This window comes from Talpa europaea, assembly GCF_964194135.1.
Source record: "Talpa europaea genome assembly, chromosome: 10".
NCBI classification, from domain to species: Eukaryota; Metazoa; Chordata; class Mammalia; order Eulipotyphla; family Talpidae; genus Talpa; species Talpa europaea.
The window spans coordinates 11,038,139-11,057,980 of NC_140077.1; the positions used below are offsets into that span (position 1 = coordinate 11,038,139).

General features: G+C 38.8%; 1 protein-coding gene across 1 annotated transcript in view; it reads left to right on the forward strand.

Annotated features, from left to right (window-relative positions):
* Positions 1 to 4,520: 4,520 nt before the first annotated feature.
* Positions 4,521 to 19,842, forward strand: part of CCDC186 (coiled-coil domain containing 186) — a gene marked incomplete at its 3' end in the record, with an annotated part of 31,459 nt that continues 16,137 nt past the window's right edge. Inside the window, exons 1-3 of the mRNA XM_084246093.1 lie at positions 4,521 to 4,589; positions 13,982 to 14,677; positions 18,448 to 18,574. Coding sequence (XP_084102219.1) covers positions 14,016 to 14,677; positions 18,448 to 18,574 — 789 coding nt within the window. The 5' untranslated portion in view covers positions 4,521 to 4,589; positions 13,982 to 14,015. The remainder of the gene's footprint in view (positions 4,590 to 13,981; positions 14,678 to 18,447; positions 18,575 to 19,842) is intronic.

Genomic DNA, 19,842 nt, shown 5'->3' on the forward strand with positions numbered 1-19,842 from the left:
TTATCCATTCTCCCATTGTTTTGAAGCAAATCCCAGATCTGATCTTTCTTTTTTTCTTTTGATAAATTTATAGAGTAGTTTTACAGCATAAATTGAGAAGACAGTATAGAAGTTTCCCAAGTAAGGCACACGTAGTTTCCACTTTTATTAACATAGAACATATCACAGCTTGTTATAATTAAGGAACCAATACTGATGCATGATTACCTAAAGTCTACCATTTTTAGATTTTCATTTAGATTTTCTAGGTTTTATTTATTGTCCTTTTCTGAGCAGGGATCCCACAAGGACACCACATTATAGTTGTTGTGTTGTGTCTCCTGCAGCTCCTCTTGGCTGTGGCAATTTCTCCACTTTCCCTTGTCTTGATAAAGGACTGCTGGTGAGGCCATCTGTAGGATGTCCTAGTGTCAGAATTCACCTGATGTTTTGCTCAGAAGAAGCCTGGAGATAAGCATTATTAGAAGGAAGACAACCCAGGTAAAGTCATTTTCACTGCATCATCTTTCAAGTATACATTCTAGGAACATGATTAATGACAGCTGTTTTCTACTATCACCTGACTAGGGTGGTGTTTGTCTGTATATACTATGAAGTTCTGCTGTAACATTCTACTATAAAGTTGCTTTTCCCCCTCTCCCTTCTTGTACTATTCTCTTGGAATGAAGTCATTATATACAGTCTATACCTAAGTTATTTTGTTCTGCATTTATTCCATTGAATTCCATATAGTACTTTTCCATATCACCTATTTGATTTGAGATTCAGTTTGTAATAAGAGAAATATGATGCTTTTTTAAAATCAATTTTCAGAGTATGATGATTCTGAGACAGGGCAAGCTAGGGTTATTAGGCAGTTTTAGGGATAGTGCAGGAGGGGACCTCTGAAAAATTTAGGGAGGCTTCAGAGATAAGGACAACCAAAGAAATATAACCAATTCCATTAGGAAAACAAACACCCCAGGACCACGAATAATATTAATACTGTTAATGATGGTCCTGGTTTCCTTCAGGTGGTAAAGGGAGGCAGAGATTGGAGAAATGGAGAGTGGTTTAATTTATGGTCACATTAGAAGGGCAGCTGTTTAACTTCAATGCAGGGATGCCCATCCAGAAGACTGGGCCATAAATTTAAAGATGCAACTAATGGGGAAAGAGAAAGCTGTTAGATAAGGAATGTGAAGATCCCCACTCAGTAGCAAATTGAGTGAGACAGCCGAGAACTAACCAATCACAAAGAGACTGGGGCAGCTTTAGAATAATGAGGGAAAAAAGGTATATATTCCCTAAGACACGACTCTACTTTGGCTTCCTTGCCCCTCCCAGGCCTGGTTCCCTGGCCTGGGAGTCCCACTTTATTTCTGCTCTTTTTCTCCTCAATAAACTTTTTCTTCTAAACAAACCTGCCTCTTCTCCTTGCTTGCCTGAGCATCTGCGGAAGTTCCTGCTGAGGCTTCGTGAGACACCAACCCGTGGGGGTCTAGTGGCTGGGGCTCAGCGCTGCCCTGCAGCCTGAAATCCGATCCGGGCTGGGAGACTAGGCCTGACAATTCCGGTATCAATTCCTTGGCATCCTCCAAAGGTGATCAATGTCATCTTTAAAAATCAATACACTCCTTGATTTTTAACATAGCAGACATGTCTCCATCAGTTACTGTTGTATTATTTTTGAATGCTAAATTTGTCCCTTCCTTTACCAGCGGGAGCACCTTTGATCTGACTCCTGATTCTTTTTGACACAATTCCTATTATCTTTACTTTCTGTTGAAATCAATGTGTCCGAGGCTCTCTTATGCATTTCCTGTACCACACTTAGAATCAGACCTTACTCTCCAAAAGGAGCATAGATGACTTCTATGCTAAATTATATTTAGAGATCATAGTCTGGAGACTAGGGTCATGCATTGGGTAGGTCTTTGTTCTAGACCTCTTCAGTCTCCATTTTTGTAGTGGGGGAAAAAAAAGAACCATGAGTACATACAGGCATTTTTAAAATTCAAATTTAGGATTGGAGAATTTTCACTTAATTTTTTGATTTTGTTTCTATTTCTGTAACAGGGTGGTCCCAGGAAAGGGGGAGGTTCCCTGCCCCACCCAAGGGAGGGTGGAGCTGAGCAAGAAGAGGAGAAGCTGAAGAAGAGACTGAGGAAGGAAACAGGAAGGAGCCAGGAGACCTGGAGGAGGCACATGGAGCCTAGAGACACGTGAAGAAACTGCGCTTGTCTTTTGGTCGTGGACTGGGTGACACAGATGTGGGTGAGACCCATGGGGATTTGACAATGGCAGCTTTTATCTTGATGTTGATTTTGCTCTTTTCCTTCCAGGCTTGTCTGGTTGTTTCTGGCCCTTTTCTGTGGGTCCCCACTGGAAGATGCTTTAGACTTGTGGCAGGCTTTGGGGCCTTGCTCTGGGCCAATCCCATATGGATGGACTTTTACCCACGAGGGGACGGGTAACTTTGGGTGCTTCATTTAGAAACCAGACTCTTTGCCTTACCTGTATTGTTTCCTAGTTTTATTAAAGTTCCTTCCCATTAAAGTCTTATATGTTTTGTGCTGATGCCGCGGATGGCAGAACCATTTAGAATAGGCAGGTTTGCAGGGTTTGGGCTGACCCTCTCCCTGTCCTATAACATTTCCTTTCTCAAAGGCTGAAAATCTTGCCCCCCAAGCATACTTATATACTTTATACAAATGTAATGTATATCTCTCTTTTTCAGAAATAACAATACAAATGTCATTACTGATAATTTGACAATTGAAAAAACTTAAAGTTTCTTCGGTTTCTTTTCCCTTGGAATAATCTCACAGGAACTTTTGATCTATGGTTTCTTTTCCCTTGGAATAATCTCACAGGAACTTTTGATCTATTTATCGCTGTAAAGTCAAATCATTGCTTTACTAAGCCCCTTTAACAACAGAATGTGTTTTAATGTAGCTTTTTCTTGTAAGGGGAGAGGTGCCATTTCCTGTAGAAAAGGAAGAGGAAGAAAAACACAACGTTTTATTTATTTTTTAAATTTTATTTTTATATTCCCCATACAATTGCAATCCCCTCGTTTTATTTTTTTAAGTGACTTTTTTTGGTCAGCTGTATCAAAGTAACGAAACAGAATGGTATCTGACTTTACAAACTCTGATTGACCACTCCTTAGAATTAACTACTTTCACTCAAGAGTTGTGCATAAAACGTCCTGAACCAAAGACCACACCCCACAAGACAGAGGACGCTTGCAAAACCTCCAGGTGTTGCAGAAATGAATTCTAGCCTTTTACCCAGGCAGGGGAAGAACAAGGCGTACTTCAGGAACAGTGAGGTCAGGAGAAGCTTTATTACTCATGCATGAGGTCTCAGGCCTGGGTAGCCCCGTAAGGTCTGAGCACCAGTCTAGGGACAAAGGGTTTCTTTTTTACATAACCATCTTACATTGATAACATTGGTCAGTAAGCACAAAAGTTTGTGACAAAACACAGGTATTCCAGGATGCCCTGGGAGATCAACCAGCCTGGCGGGCTTCCTGGCCTTGTTAAATTGTAACCTCGTTAAAGTAACCTCATTTAGATAGGCTTTAGAGAAGCAAAACTTGTTGTTTACATTTACTTTGCATTATTTACTGCACCAGACCTATGACTCCTTTAGCAGGAAACAGAAAAGATTTTATTTGCTTAGCGGTTCCCTGTCACAGGGACCAAATGTTCACTTTAATTCACCGCCACCGATTAGGTGACTCAATTCGAGATACTTTTTGTTGCTAAATCATGGAGCAGCTTCTTCGCATCAAACCCCACACTGGGTGCTGCGCTATCCAGAGGCCACTCCTGCGCTGGAGGCTCGAGGCGCTCACCCTTGGGTGCCCCAGACCAACGCGCCAACCGTCCATTATTAAACAATGCTTTGTGCTGCGGACTCGAGCGTGGTGTTATGGAAACCCCCAGAGTCGGTCCCAGGGCAGCGGGCGGGTAGGCTGCGCCTGCCGGCCCCGCCCGCGTCAGGTGCCAGGTTCGCGTCTCCGAGTTGGGAAGTCACGGCTGGGAATCTCTGATTGCTCCTGCCCTGACTAATACAGGAAGAGCCAGGGGCTGGGGAGGAGCTAGACGCAGGGAGCGCGCCCCATAGGAATAACCTGCCTGGGGTGGGGGGCTCGGGGGGCAGGGCAGGACGAGCTGCAGGGGGCGGGCGGGCCGGGGCCGCCCGGCGAGGGGTCACTGGCCGCCCCGGCCCTGGCAGGAAGAGGGGGGGTGTCCCCGGCCGGGGGGCGCGCGGCGCGGCCCCGCCCACTGCAGACAGGTTAGTCTGGGCGCCAGGTGCGCGCGTCATGTGCCCGCGCCGCGCGGATTGGCTCCTCCCGGGAGCCCCGCCCCCTCAGCTGTAGCCGGGCCGGCTTCGGCGTCGCCGCCATCTTTGTTGATGTGTCAGCTCCGCGGGGGTTTGGGGGAGCCGCGGCGGGGGGAGCGCGGGGTCGGCCCTGGTTCCCACCGCTGTCCCTGCCCGTCGTCCGGCCTGTTGTGCTCCGTTATGGAGAAGTTGGTTCCTGAGCTGGCGCTCCAGCGGCCTCGTTAGGGGTGCGGCCTGAGGCTCCGAGAAGTGGGGTGAGTGTCCGAGGGGCGTCCGGGGCAATCGGGGAGTCGCGGTGCGGCGCGGCTGGACTGCCCACCACCCCAGCCGTCCTGCGGGTCCCGCGGTGGGGGTGAGCCGGTCCCCGCCTGGCTCGGGGGGTGACGGAGACGAGCGCTGGGGTGAGGGGCGCAGAGTTTGGAATCCCCTTTTCGCCCTGCTTCCTTCTTTCCGTCCCGGGTCGCTGGGGGGCGGGGGGAGGCGGCAGAGAGGGGTCGAGGGGGGTGGTTGGGGGCCCCTCTTCCAGAACGGCGCAATTTGGGGCCTCTGCCTGTCCAGTAAGAAGGGGCAGCTGAGCCCCACCTGCTCTGTGATCTTTCATAGACTCAGTCGCCTGTTTCTCTTCCCATCTCCAAGTTGACTGCGGTGTGTTTCATGTTTGCTGTTGGGGCCACTTTTTACCCTCCCCCAAACGGGGCCGTGACAGTGATTTTAAGTAACTTGGAGATGATTCCTTGGGATTGTAGATGTGAGAGCTACTACTCTTGATTTTTATGTTACCTTTCTTCCAAGGACACCAAGGCATTTGATAATCCTTGGCTGCTAAGAATGGTACTTCAAATTTCTGTCTCTATCAAGCGAGTGAAATAGTAAATCCCCTTCTACCTGTCCCCTGCCATCAGTCCTGGAGAACAGTGCAGGTGTAATTATTTCTCAACTGCTAATAATGAGTAATCCAGCTAATATTCACATCTTGATTTTGTTAAGAGGAAAGAGGCCTGGATTTTGATTCGGGACATGTGGGCTTAGAATCGGCCTATTTCACTTCATTGTCTTGTTATCTATGGGAATTACAAAGTATAGCAAAGACAGTTCAGCCCCACACAGTTGGCAGTGTTGTGTGTGTGTGTGTGTGTGGGTGTGTGGGTGTGTGTGTGTGTTGGGGACTTGGGGTTGGTCTCTTGAGGCCCGGTTGTATTTTTATTTCTTCCAGAATGATAGTCTGGAAGTTTTCCTAAGGAAAATGTACAGTTAATCAGTAGAACAGTGTTGAAGTGTAGTAGTAGCCATTAAAAAAACAAAACAAAACCCAGAAACCTATTGTGGGTGAAGTCTTCCTAACTACATCTTTATGTTTGTGGAGTCTTGATCTCATGGGAAAGATAAGAAATACTGATAGTGAAACTGAACTATCTCCTGTGTATAAAATATACTGTTTCCTGTAGAGCTGCAATTCTTTCATCATTACACAAATAGAAAACAGTGATGATTGGTATATTTCTTTTTTTTCTTTTCTTTTTCGTCTTTTCATGTTATTTTAAATTCAGTGAAGGTATTAAATGACTCACAAATTTTGCAGTATTAAGAAGGAAACTGCTGCTTCGTAGTAGGCAAGTATGTATAATTACTAAAGAATTTACCCGAAAATATCTGGCTTGTGTACAAATTGGTTTTATTCTTTTTAAGGTGTGTGTAGTCAGTTTCTTGCATATAAATTTTGAGGTTTCTTTAAACAGTGCAGATTCCATACAGTGTCAAAGGTATTTCAGAGTCTTATTCATTGCTAACTCTAGGAGTAGTATAGCACAGTAACTACTATTTAACCTTTTGTTCCTTCACACATAAATTCAAGAGTTGTCTTTTGATGCTGTACAATGACAGCATGACTGATGATGACTGCTTCGTACATTCAGTTTAAAAACATCCATTTACAGCCACCTGTGGATTTTATGGAGTGAAGGTAAAGCAGTGTAGTTGATTGTTCAGAGAGAGATGATATGCTGAAGCAGCCTTGTTAGAGGTTTAGTAGTCATCTTTCCCTTTGAGGAATGTTTAGAAATCTGCACTAGTTTTCCAAGTTCACTTGACAGTTTCGTGTTAAGGCAAGAATCCTTAACATGCAGTTCTGGGTTTGTTTTTTTGTTGGTTTCTTTCAAAAAATATTTAGGCTTTTCTTCTCTTTTCTTTTTTTTTTCAGGTTTTTCTTTTATCTTCTATCTGTAACTTCAAATAACAGTCAGTTCTTGAAGTTCTCATCAACATGTCACTATGCTTATAAGATCGAGAACACATTATTTAGTATTCATTTCAGGATAACAGCGGGAGCATACATAAATTAAATTTACAAATTACTCTTTATTATTTCAAAATTCTCAACTTTTTTTTCTCAGCTACTGAGATTTTAAAAGTCTTCTGGGGCTGAGAAGTAAACAAAAGCAAATATTTGGGTGAAGGGGCAATAGACACAAAAGTAGAAATCAAATTCAGAAAAGTATTGTTTGAAGTGCTCATAGATAATATTCTTTCTTTCTCTCTCTCTTTTTTTTTTTTTTTTTTTTTTGGTAAACTACATTGTACCAAGGTCAGGGCAAAAGACGTCTCAGTTTTAAACAGAATTAAATATAATTCCTTAATCTTAATATAGAAAAATCCACTTCTTTGTTGTTACTAAGCTTCCATTTTGAAAAGGGAACTACAGAACAAATATTCACCTTCTTTAGTTTTTGATACGGAAAAGAAGATAGCTGAAAATACTTTCCAATTTTCTTAGATTCACTAAGTAGTGTGATATAATACTTCAACATTTATAACTTTGTGCTTTAAACCTTTAAAAAGTTATTAGAGGTATATACAATTGCAAGGATCTGAGCTAGCAGGCTTATCATGACAGTTAACTTAAAAATGTGATATATGATGTGGCTGCTTAACTTTTATTTTTCCCTCGAAACCTGATGGGCCATATCTTGTTTACCTGACACAGGGTGTAGAGGTTTGGGAGGGATCCTGCTAGCATGTATTGGCCCTGAGCCTTCTTAACATAGTCTTGGTGTCTGATACAATGTGCCTATCATAAAACTCATTCTGCCTTGAGTTTTAGGTGCAAAGTTAAACAAACACCCTTAGGAATAAACTTGACCTTGGCTTCATAGAACATACTCTCTAACTGGTGGACTGAAAGCGTCATAAAATCTAATGATATGAAAGCCCAATATGTTAAAGTTAAATTTTATCCAAAAAATTTAGAATGTGACTACCTTAAAAATCACTTCTTCCTATTGATAGAACTAATCTGAAGTCCTTTGAAATAGCTCAGTAATTTTTTTAAAAAGATTTATTTTTATTTTATTTATGCATACCAGAGCCAGGGTGTAGGGCAGAGGTGCTGGGAGGATTCACCAATGACAGAGCGGGGAGCAGAACAGGCAGATCTACTAACACACTGCTGAGGGCAGTGGGTGAGACAGGAGAGGTCTGCTGCGCCACGTGGGTCAGCTCCCTGTCTGGGGATGGAGCTCAGGCCGCAGTGGCTGGAGATAGCTTGATTGCACTGAGACTTGAACCTCTGTACCAGGAGGGAGGCCCCTTATTTTTTTTTTAAAGTAGAACTTGACTTGCATAAATTTACCTTATGTGAAACTTTACTGTCAAGATACTTTAACCCAATAGAACAAGATTTTCATGTTTCTTAGAAGGATTTTTTTCTATTCCATTTTATTCTATATTTTAAAAACTATTCAGGAACATATTTGTATTTTGAAGTTAATATTTACCAAAGAATTAGGTACTTGTGATCAGGTTATATTGGACTGTGGATGCTTTTTTGACTTAACTGCTTCTGACTTTAATTGCCTATTGGAACTAGTCAGAAAGATAAGTTATACTTTTGTTTATGCTGCTTTCAAAGTGTATTTGGGGAATATGTAAAAAAAAAAAATGCCCTTTGATGTACTTATTTTTCTTTCAGAGGACAGTGTAAACCATTATGTTGCAGGTCAGAAATGTTCTCAGCCACAAACTGCCTATATTAATGAACGTTATTTGAGAAATACATCTGGTATTCCTTGAGACTTAAAGGGTAAAGTTTGTAATTTAAAAATGTGTACTCAATATTTATATTGAACTAAGATTTTTTTTATTGGATTTAAAACACTCACAAATAATTATAATTTCTGATGGAATACTGACAGATCTTCAGATTGAATACGAATAATAAATGATTTAATGTGGAGCTTTTACATATTCGTCTACTACCCTGAATGTAATCTCTGTAAGGGATGTCTGTGTTGTTTGTTCACTGCCATAGTCCCAACATGTAGTGCAGAGCATGAGAACGACACATGTTCAATATGTATTTGGTGAATGAATTAATATCTAGTGTGGAAATATACTTCTGACTTGGTACTTTTGTATGAGATTTATTTGATAACTTCTTACCAAATATATGAGGGTTGGATTGGTTTGTGTTTGGTTGAATAAACTTGAGTTTCTGTTGTTTAATTGTTGGGAAAACTAGAAACAGTACTTAGTGGTTTTTTTATATGGCTCTTGTAAAGTAGTTTTGTAGAATTGTGAGCTCTTTCATTAATAAAGTCCAAGGTGGATAATGGCGTAAGGCAAATAAATGTTTCTTGACTGGTTGCCTACAGCTGATGAGCTCCAGTAAGAGCGAAACCAGTTCTCACTCCACTGAAACAACTTTTGAAGTGTGAATTGGTCCTGTAGTACTGTGTCAGAAACGAAAAAAACTCTGGGAAAAGAAAGTGCTTGAATTAAGAGAAATTTTGTGGCAGTGTTATGTTTTAAAGACAGTATTTCCCTCTAATGAGTAAGAGATGCTAAAAAGTTAAATAGCCTGTTTTGAATCGCAGAACAACCGCTTTTCGTACCTTGAGTGTAATCATTATGCGTGTAAATTTGAGTTTGGCAAACCCTTCTTAACTAAAACAGTTTTATGAGCAAATGTTCAGTTTTACATCCTTCTCTTACCTACCCCTAGGCTATTACATCTTGAGTAGTTTGGGTGAACCCCTGTTAATCATGGACATAACCCAAGTTCATCTGCCTCCTCCCTCCCCCCATTCTTGTGTAACACATTAATTTTTGGTGACATATATCAACTATTATAGTTGTAGCTTGAGAATTTTGAAGTTTGGTCAGGTTAAAATGAGTTTTTTTCCCTCTCCATGTAAGTGTAGAGATCATTTAAAAGGCTGAAGACTGTGTATTCAGAAATGTCACAAGGAAGGCAGTGTCTGTGTGCTTGATGAGTATGAATGAAGTGTGTTTTTATTTACATGGAAGATTATTTGTGTATTTACTATTAGGAAAAATTTGGAGGGTGATGTGAGAGTTGATAAGTAGGCTCCAGATAGACTGAACGGAAGGAAATTCTAGGTGACAGCAAAACCATGAAATGTTAATGTGCAAGTTGGAGGAATCTTGACTAGACTGGTCATAACTGGTAAAGAGAAATACTGGAATTTTTGGAATGTGTTGGGAGATAATATTGGAAAAATAGTACAACTGGTTTGTTGAGGAATCACAACTCTAGGGTATAAACATAAAATGGTTTCATTTTTCTCTTAATGGATCTCCAGTCATACTGTGTGAACTCCCTCTATCATCTCTACTTCCTTCTGAAGTACAGTCCCTTAATAATGTTTTGGTTTGATGTTGTAACTTTTCTGCCACTTTTGATTGTTAGTGAAAACTTACTCCAGAAATTAAGTCAGGTTTCAATCATTTAGACAACAAAAATAAAGCTACACAAATGTTAATCACAGTAGACAGTTTGGACCTGTTCTCAGCTGTTTGGTTTGAATAAGAGGTGGGATCTGGCTCTAAAGTGTGTGTTCCTTCTTTTTGGTCTAGCTAGTCCATTTGGAGTTAGGGAAAGAAGACAGCAGTGGTGGCAGAGTTGCATTATCTGAACCTTTAAAGAAAGAAGAAATAGCCCTAACCTCACTCTGGGTTCTGTGGTTGGATCGGATTGTGGTTTGTGTGGAAAATTTAAGGGCAGTGCATAGCTCCCTGGTCCCCTCTGTCATTGAGGACCATTTTGTAACCAAACTCAATTAGTTCATTCTCTTGGCGAGTATCTGGGCTGAATAAAAGACACTGCCAAGATGGAGTGTACAAAGGATAAGTATTTCTTTTCTTTTCTTTTCTTTTCCTTTTTTTTAAAGATTTATTTATTTATTTATACAAGCTCTGGGGTACAGTCAGAAGCGCGGGAGGGTGAGAGAGAATTCACCAGAGCCAGAGTGGAGAGCAGTACAGGCAGACTGACGAAGTACACTGATGAGGAGAGCAGTGGGCAGCAGGAGAGGTCTGCGCGCCATGTGGGACCCTGGCCCAGCGGCCGCCGGGGATTGAACCGGCGCTGCAGAGGCTGCGGGCAGCTTCGCAACCCAGCGCTCAACCGCTGCGCCACTGGGGAGGCCCGACAAGTATTTATTTTCTTGTGATGAGAAAAGACAACAGTGAAACTAGCATTTCCAAGGAATCTCTCAGAGAGAGAACAGTTTGGTAAAATGACCATGTATTGTTTAGTATGGGAGAGGGTCTTAAGGAACGTCTCTGTTCCTGGTGCTGGCATCTTCTGGTCCTTATCTTCAGCCAGGAGGTCTGTGTAAAAACATACGTTCAGGAAATGTTTTACATATCCGATTCTTATTAAATTTTATTTATGGTCAAGAAGCTTGTGTACAGGTGACCTTTGCCTGGAGGCCTGGGCCAACAGAGAATATTTAGCTTACTGCCACGCTCTCTCAACTTCATAAGGCAGTTCCTGTTCCTCTTTGGCAGAGACAATGTATTACACACTTCAGCTCCTTCTCTGGGTTGGGTGACACCTAGCCCCGGTGCTGTCTCAAGTCACCCACCCTTCCGTTCACCTCTTTGCTCCTTCCTTCACTTGGAGTTGCACAAAGAAGAGCAAGTAGGAGGAATGGTGTGAGATTGAGAAACCAGCAATTCAAGATTCCAGGTATAAAATGATCTGGCCTGGGCTGGGTTGCAGACGGGGAATAGTGTCAGTAGAAAAGAGGGTGTCATGGAGGGAGACATGAAATCGGTAAAAGAATATGAGGACAAAGGAAAGGAAGGAGTTATGATACCAGTGATAGACAAAAGATTACCTGGGCTAGTCAATTGTAGAAACTAATTATGACTTTGAGTGTAGCCATTTTGAATTTGAGGTCATGTTGGGACATCCATGGGAAATGCTTATTATTCAGGTGGAGATTTTAATACAGATATGTAGAGTATAGCTGAAGAGATAGCTAATTCACCTGCAACTCGAGCTCAGGAATGAATTAATGTGGACATCAGGCTGTGGATTGTTCAAGTTATCAAAGTGGATGAATTCTAGGAGAGAAAATAAAGTTGAGGACTGAACCCTGGGGATATGAAAGGTGGATGAGAGACTAACCAGTATTTATTTAGTGCTTTTCTCTTGACAAAGCATGGCACACATGACAAGCCATAATCCCCAATGATAAGGTTTCTTCTCAGTTGCTTTATGCTGGAGAGTCAAGGTGCTTTTATAATCTCACTCTCTTTCAAATAGATTCTTTATCTGCTATGCATTGTATTTTGGGCAGGTCTGAGTTCAGTTGATACAGTACTCACTAGTTATGATGATGATGTTTAAAACCACTCTCTTCATTAGTTTTTAGATTAATTTCTAAATTGAGATTTCAAATCCTGTGTCAACTCATTCACAGTTTATATCTTTTTTTAAAAAAAGATTTATTTATTTATGCATGCAAGAACTGAGGTATAGGCCAGAGGTGTGGGGGGTGAGAGCATTCACCAGAGACAGAGTGGGGAATAGAACAGGCAGACTGACTGAAATACACTGCTGAGGGGAGCAGCGGGCGAGTCAGGAGAGGTCTGCTGTGCCATGTGGCTCCCTGCCAAGGACGGGGATCGAACTCCTGCTGCAGAGACAGCGGATGGCTTCATAGTGCTGTACTTTGTAAACCCTTGCGCCACCAGGGAGGCCCTCACAATTTATATCTTAAGTGAGCTACTATGGGAAAGGTAATGTGGGTGGCTAATGTCCCTGTTTAAGAATTGCTTGATTTTGTCCAATATTTTGGATTTATGAGACCTTTTATTGACTTCATTTATTTATATTATCTTAAACCAAACCTTAATGCTTGTGTGGGCTTTATCTTAGTTGTACCATATATGTAGTAGGTTGATAATGGTAATTTCTGTTAGTATATATTATAGAGATAGGTAGTAAAGTATTAAGGCCATTGTCTATTTTAGTTGATGCCCCAGAGGGCAGTCTAAGATAAAAGACATGGTATTTAGCAAACTGATCTTTTACCTTGTAAAAGTTATTCTTCCCATTTTCTGCATATTTATAGTAATGTTCCTTAAATACTAGTTTTATCCTCATGCTTCTATGCTTTAATTGAATAAATACTTGAGGATCTACTAATGCTAGAAACTATATATGATCATATGATAATATGATCGTGATTTATTGTCTTTCTTACTGAAATTCACTTCTACATGTCATTCTGAGGACTCTATTATCTTCCTTTACCCTTTTTTATCATCCTTGGACAACCGCCTCCATCACAGATGAACTTATCGATCTTTCTGCTATTTAAAAATGTAATCTTTGTTTTGTTTTCCATAAGTACACCTTCCTTCAGAATTACTTCTTTCGTGTAGTTTCTGTCAAAACTATAATCTCTACTTTTTTAGCCAGCTTCATCTACCCGTAAACATGCTTTGTTGATATGTTACAAGAGGTGACTCTTTTAAAAATCAAGATCATTGAGATATTTATTATTATATTTTTCTGTCTCAGGATAATTTTTGAAGTTCTCTAATTTTCAGAAAATTACTAGGATAAAAACCCTCATAAGTAGAATAAAATATATTCTAATGTTATTGACTTAGTTTTATAAATGTTGCTATTAGGAACTAGGCAATGCATATGAGCTCCACTTGAGTTGCACTGCACATTATTTATTCTTGATAAGAGTGTTTGGAAATCACCATGATACTTCCTGGATGCCTGCCTGAATGAAAAACAATTCCTCCCTGGGCTTCCTTCTGCCTCTTTCACCTCAGCTCTAGGTGTCTGATTTACACAGGTAGCTGTGTTTTGTTACTGTTTAATTTTACTTCTTTGGAAATTTTTGTCATTGTTAATGTGCATTGCTTTATTTTCTTAGTTTGTTGCTTCTCCCCAGTGTGTTCATTTCTGTCTTATTTTCCTGATATTTTATTACAGATCCTTGAGATGCCCTTTTTGCCCTTCTGTAGCTGAAGGAATTCTAAATAATTCTTTAGCAATAATCTTCAGGTTAACTAGTAGTATCCCTTACCTGACACCAAACGGGGTTGACTGGGGAATGCCAAATCACAACTGAAATGAGAGAAATGAACGAGTGAATTTTTATGGCCGAATTAAAGGAGGAAAGAGGAGACTTTGTAGTACCCTGTTGATTGTCACACACTTGGACTGATCAGTTTTTTTTTTTTCTGTCCTCCCAGAATGGCTTTTAAACGAATGGTTTATGGTAAAATGGTGGCCGTAGTTATTCCACATCTTATGAGGTCATGGTTATTAAAAGCTTTTGGTTTTTGTTAAATTTTAATGTTTTGACTTTCATAGATGTAAAACGAAGATCAGGAACAGATTTGAAGAAATGCAGAGTGAATTAGTGCCTGTCACCATGTCAGAGACAGAGCACGTAGCATCCATTTCCTCAGATAAAGATGCTGAGAAAACATCTGAATTAAAGGAAGACTCTTGCACCTCGTTTTCTGGTGATGAAAGCAGCAGTTTAGGAAATGAGTCCAAACTATTGTCATTAAACTTTGATAAAGCTTTATGTCAGCCTGCAGAACACAGTCATCAGATTGAAGCACAGGAAAATTATATTCCAGGTCACGGCGGAGGTGAGGCTTCTTATCCTAAAACAGACATATGCCCAGAAAATTCTGAACAAATAGCTAATTTTCCTGGTGAAGATTCTTCAAAGCAAGTTTCCAAAGCAGATGAAACAGAACAGACAGTAACACAAATATTGGAGGGATTAAGATCATCTACATTTTCAGAAGCATCTAATCAAAAGACTTATTCAGACAACCCCTATGATACAGACTGCACCAAGAAACTTATTTCAAAAATAAAGAATGCTTCAGCATCAGAGGATTTGTTGGAAGAAATAGAATCTGAGCTCTTATCTGCAGAGTGCGTAAAACAACACCGAGCACCAAATGGAATGAATAAGGGAGAACATGCATTAGTTATGTTTGAAAAATGTGTGCAAGATAAGTATTTGCAGCAGGAGCACACTATAAAGAAGTAAGTTTTTAATTCTTTCAGATTATTTTTTCCACAGGGATTAGATTTCATTCTTTTAAGATTCGGTATCATCTTGTCCACTTTTAATTCCACAGTAGAGCCATGCACATAGTAATTGATCAACAAGTATGTATTTACTGAATAATTGAGCAAATATCATGCATGTCCAGTTATTCAGTATGAAATCTAAAGGAATATTTCATTAAATAATGTAAGTTCTTAAAGATTAGGAGATTTTTATAAAGACAACTCAGATTTTTCACTTAAAAGACGGCAGATCATAATCCTGTCAAAACTGATAAAGATTCCAAATGAAATAGGAAAACAAAATTTTTTTAAAATCCTTGTAAATTCCTTGGCTTAAAAAATTACAATATAGAGAAAAGAATTGATTGATTATCATTCAGTAAATAACAACATAATTATTCTTAGACTTATTGGATTTGTGGTATTAATTTCTAGTTTAACAATACAGTTTAGTTTCTTTTTCTAACAGCATTTTTATTCTAGATTTATTGATGTGATATATATTTTACACACACACACACACACACACACCCCAAATATATAAACCTAAATAGGCACTCATAACCTTTAAGAAAGGCAAGTAAAACATGCTAGACTGCACTAAAACACAGACTGGTTCTCTTCTTTTTTAAATGATACTGTAAAAAAAATTTGGTATGGGAGGAAGGGGAGGAGGAAATCTGCATCCCAGGAGGATGACAGAAGAAAACATCATAATCCAGATGTTGCTGAGTATGTAATTTGGTTTGAATGATCTCATTGCTGCTTCTAGTCTTTATTCTGCCAGTGTCTTACTCAGTGACTCGGTCTTCCCCAAGCCAACTCACCCTTCATTGGTTTGTACAGTGAACTTGAATCTCTTAATAATATCCAAGGCCCTTCTTTTCAATTTTTTTTTTCATTTTATGTGTTAGAAAATACATATAACATAAAATTGACCATCTTTTCTGATTTTAAGTGTATAGTTTGATAGTGTCAAGTATATTTGCATTGCTCTGTAACCAGGCCCCATTACGTTTTCATCTGGCAAATCTGAAGCTCTGCTCCCAGCCGCTGGCAACCGCTATTCTACTTTCTAAGAGTTAGATTACTCTTGACATCACTTTAAATGAAATCAAGCAGCATTTGTCTTTTTGTGGTTGGCTGATTTCACTTAGATGTTCTCAAGATGAATATTATCCTGTAGCATGTGTATCCCACAATTTATTTGTTCATCTATTGGTGGACATTTGGGTTGCTTCCACCTATTGACTATTGTGGGTAATGCTGTCATGTTGTGAATATGACAGTACCAGTATCTCCTGAGACTCTAAGGTCCTGATTTATGCCACCCCAAAACTGACATGTGCTGCTCCTACTCATATCCTTCCTAGAATACTACTGTTAAATGAATAAACATACTTGAATGAACAACATTTCTATTCTTACTTTTTAGGGTGATTTCCTCATTTTCCATCTCTATATATCTATCTTTTAAACCTGTCCCTTGAGATTATTTATCTTCTTTCCCCATTTTCCTTAGAATGGTGTTAATTATGTGCCTGGCACTTTACATATGTTAACACATGGAGTCCTCACAGCAACTTGATGTAGTGTGGACTGTTATTTTCCTTTTACAAACAAGATAACTGAAGCACAGAGAGGTTAGTTTAGGGTCACATGCTAGTAAATGTCACATGCTAGTGAATATGAAATCTAGTTTTTTAGGCTTCAGAGAATTTTTAAAATGTGGTTATTTGAAATGAACTAGTTACAAGTGTTAAATGTATCTTAAAATATTAGGAATACAGTGGAAAATCAATTCCTCTTTTTTCCTCTGCCCTGTCAGAAGTCAGTGGCAGCATGGTAGAGTTGGATGTGTGCTGGTCGGAAGCTTGGCATTGGAAGACTCCCACTGCTATTTGTAAACTATTTTGTTGGCCAAACGACCAACAAAAGATTTTTGAGTCAAAGATTTTTCATCTGTATTCAGGGAAACAAAACTGATATTATTTTGTGGAGATTAAGGCCTTATAAAATGTCAAATAGTACATTTAAAATCTATAGTCTTTTGTTATGCTTATAATGTTTTGTGACTCAGGCTAACTCTAAAACAACTAATTTTATTTTCTTCCGCCATCACTGAATTTTCTATAAAGACAAGTACCTTTCAAGTCTTTTGGCTTAAATTTTCATGAATGCATCTCTTTCCAGATGTCCTTGTTTATACTTTTTAACATCAATTTCATTGTCTAAGTTCCCACAGAATTCTTCTTCTCGCTCTTTTTTTTTTTTAAAGTATCAGGAAGAATTCTTCCGAAGAACAGTAATGTGTATACATGATGTGCATTTGACATAATAGCAGTTTGAGAGCTTGCTGCTCTTCACTTCTTCCTCTTTAAATTGTCTACTTTTCCACTACAGCCAGGATTCTTGTGTTTCAAGTAGTTTTGTGCAACAAATTGAGTGTACACCTTAATCATATAAATAATCTCAGGTCAAAAATGCTGGGCCAAAAAAGGCTTGAATAAACTTGCATTCTGTAATTTTTTCTTCCCCAAACACTGCAAGACTTGCTTCCTCAGGGCATTCCTGTGTGCCTCCAAGAGGCCTTCCCTGACTCCCATATCTAAAATCACCGCTCCTGACGCTCTCTCTGTCTTCTTGCCTTCCTTTCTTTTCCTTAATAGGACATGGGCACTGCTGACATTCTATTATTTGTTTATTTTCATTTTCTCCCATGGAATGTAAGCTGCAGGAGGTCTGTGACAGTTTTCTGATGTATTCTCAATTTCTAGAACAGTATTGGTATAATAGGTACCCAGTAAGCATCTGTTGAGTGAAAGAAGTGGAAAGGTATGGGCTATGGACTAAGACTTGGTTCCAAATCTTTCTTACTAACTGTGTGACCCGGAGCAAATTCTAAGCTTCAGGTTTGTTTTGTGGTTGTTTTTACTTAATTCAGAAGACATGAGTTCACAGGCCTCCTAATTTCATAGACTTGAATATTAAATAATGCACTTAAAACTAAGTAAAAGCTATATTAAGTAAATAGTAGTTGTGCAATCAATGTTAAGTAATAGCTGTTGTGATTAATAGTCCTAAAATATTAGCTGTAGCCTTACTAGGTATCTTTTTTAATAATTCTGAGCACTTTACAGATAATTGTAAACGTTTTATTTTTTTCTAGGGGGTCAGTGAAATTTCTGTTACACTTTTGTTATTTTATATTGACTAGTCCTGTCTACGAGTATATACTAGCTACGAGAATATTATTAAACTAGTAAAAGCTAAAGCAAAATTTCTCAACCTCAGCACTGTTGACATTTGGGGGCAGATTATTATTGTTGGTTGGGCTTTCCTTTTCTTAGTAGAATGGTCAGCATTTTCTCTGGCCTTCATCCACAAGAAGCCAGTATTAATCCCTGCCCTTTGTGGCCCCCCAAAATGTCTCCAGATAATTGCTTGAAAAGCAAAATGGCTCCTACTTGAGAACCGCTGGTCTGTATGGGTTCAAGTGCTGAAGGAAGGAAGAGATGCCCAAGGTCATCTTCATTTGTCTGGTTATATATTACTTTGAGCCAGGAAAAGTTGATAGGCCAGAGAATGTTTTGTAAAGTATCTATAATGTGTCATTGCAACAGGATTATTTAGCAGTGTTCATTTATTAACCAAAAATATCTGCAGCCTAACCTGCAAACAGGTTATATTCCACATACTCGTTTTTAATTATGTTTTACTTATACTTCCCTTTTTATATTTAGGTTAATTAAAGAAAATAAGAAGCATCAGGAACTCATCTTAGATATTTGTTCAGAAAAAGACAATTTAAGAGAAGAACTCAAAAAAAGAACAGAAACAGAAAAGCAGCATATGAATACAATTAAACAGGTAATAAGAGAAAACAAAAATCTTTAAAAACTACTTCAGTTTATAGAATAAATGCATTTCTGAAAATTTGTGTAGAAATTGAAGTTCTTTCAGTTAGATCTAAATTTATTTTAAATGCAGAGGATTGCTGGGTATGAAAAGCATTCTCTTTTATGAATTGGGACTCATAACTTGTTATTTTATATAAATTTATATTTTTTAATGATTTTTGTCACTTCTATATAGAAATAGAAATCTGAAAAAGAATTGATTTGACAATCAAACACTGTTTTTTCCAGTTAGGGAAGAAGCAATATGTACCTTGAAGTTTATTTCGGGCATTAAAATATTTTTAAGTTACAGTTTAATATGGTTGCATTCTCAGAATATTTGTGAACTACACTATAAAAACTGATACTTGTTCTTCTCCTGCCCTCTCTCTCCCTCCTCTCCTTTCCTTTTCTTTTTTCCCCCTGTGCCTTCCCTTCTCTCCTCCACTTCCATTTCTTCCTGTCTTTTTTTTTTTAAGTTAACAAATACTGAATATTTGGACTTGTAGCAAAGCAGAACTCTTTTTCTGAGCTGCTTTTTCTTTGAATTGGATTAGAATCTTTCTAGCCTTAAAAAGCCTTTCTTTTGGTCTCATCTTTTAGAAAGCTATATAATGAGAATAGTAAATATTTGGTAAAACTATAATTGAAATAGTAAAATAAGTTTCACTTGCTTATACTTGGTGCACCATTACTTAGTGGAAGGTAACTGTATTAGTAAATTTTACGTATGTAATTTTTATGTGCTCTAGGACCATTATGTGTAAACCAAACTTAGAATTTTTTAAAGTATGATGGAGCCTTAATGATGGGCTGAATTTTGCATGCAGGTCGCTGTTGATGACCAGAAACTTTAAACTGAATAGATGGGAGGGAACCAGAACTGTTCCTTTCTTGAGTATGTTAGTCACTGTGCCTTTTTTAAAAAGGAAATTGGATTTATATTTTATTGGCAAGTCTAGGAGGATTTTAACTTACGTCCAGACCTGTACCATTCAGTATGGCAGCCACTAGCCACATACAACTACTGAGTACTTAAAAGGTGGCTATTCCAAATTAATGATACTGTAAATCTAATGTAAAAACTTCTTTAAAAAAATCCACAAACATTTAAAACTTTATAATTTTGTGGAAAGGTTTTAATTTATTCTACCTAAAGAATATAGTATGTAATGTTTTGATAATTACATAAAAATACTCTTTATTGACCAAAAAAAAAATCCTAAAATACATGCTTAA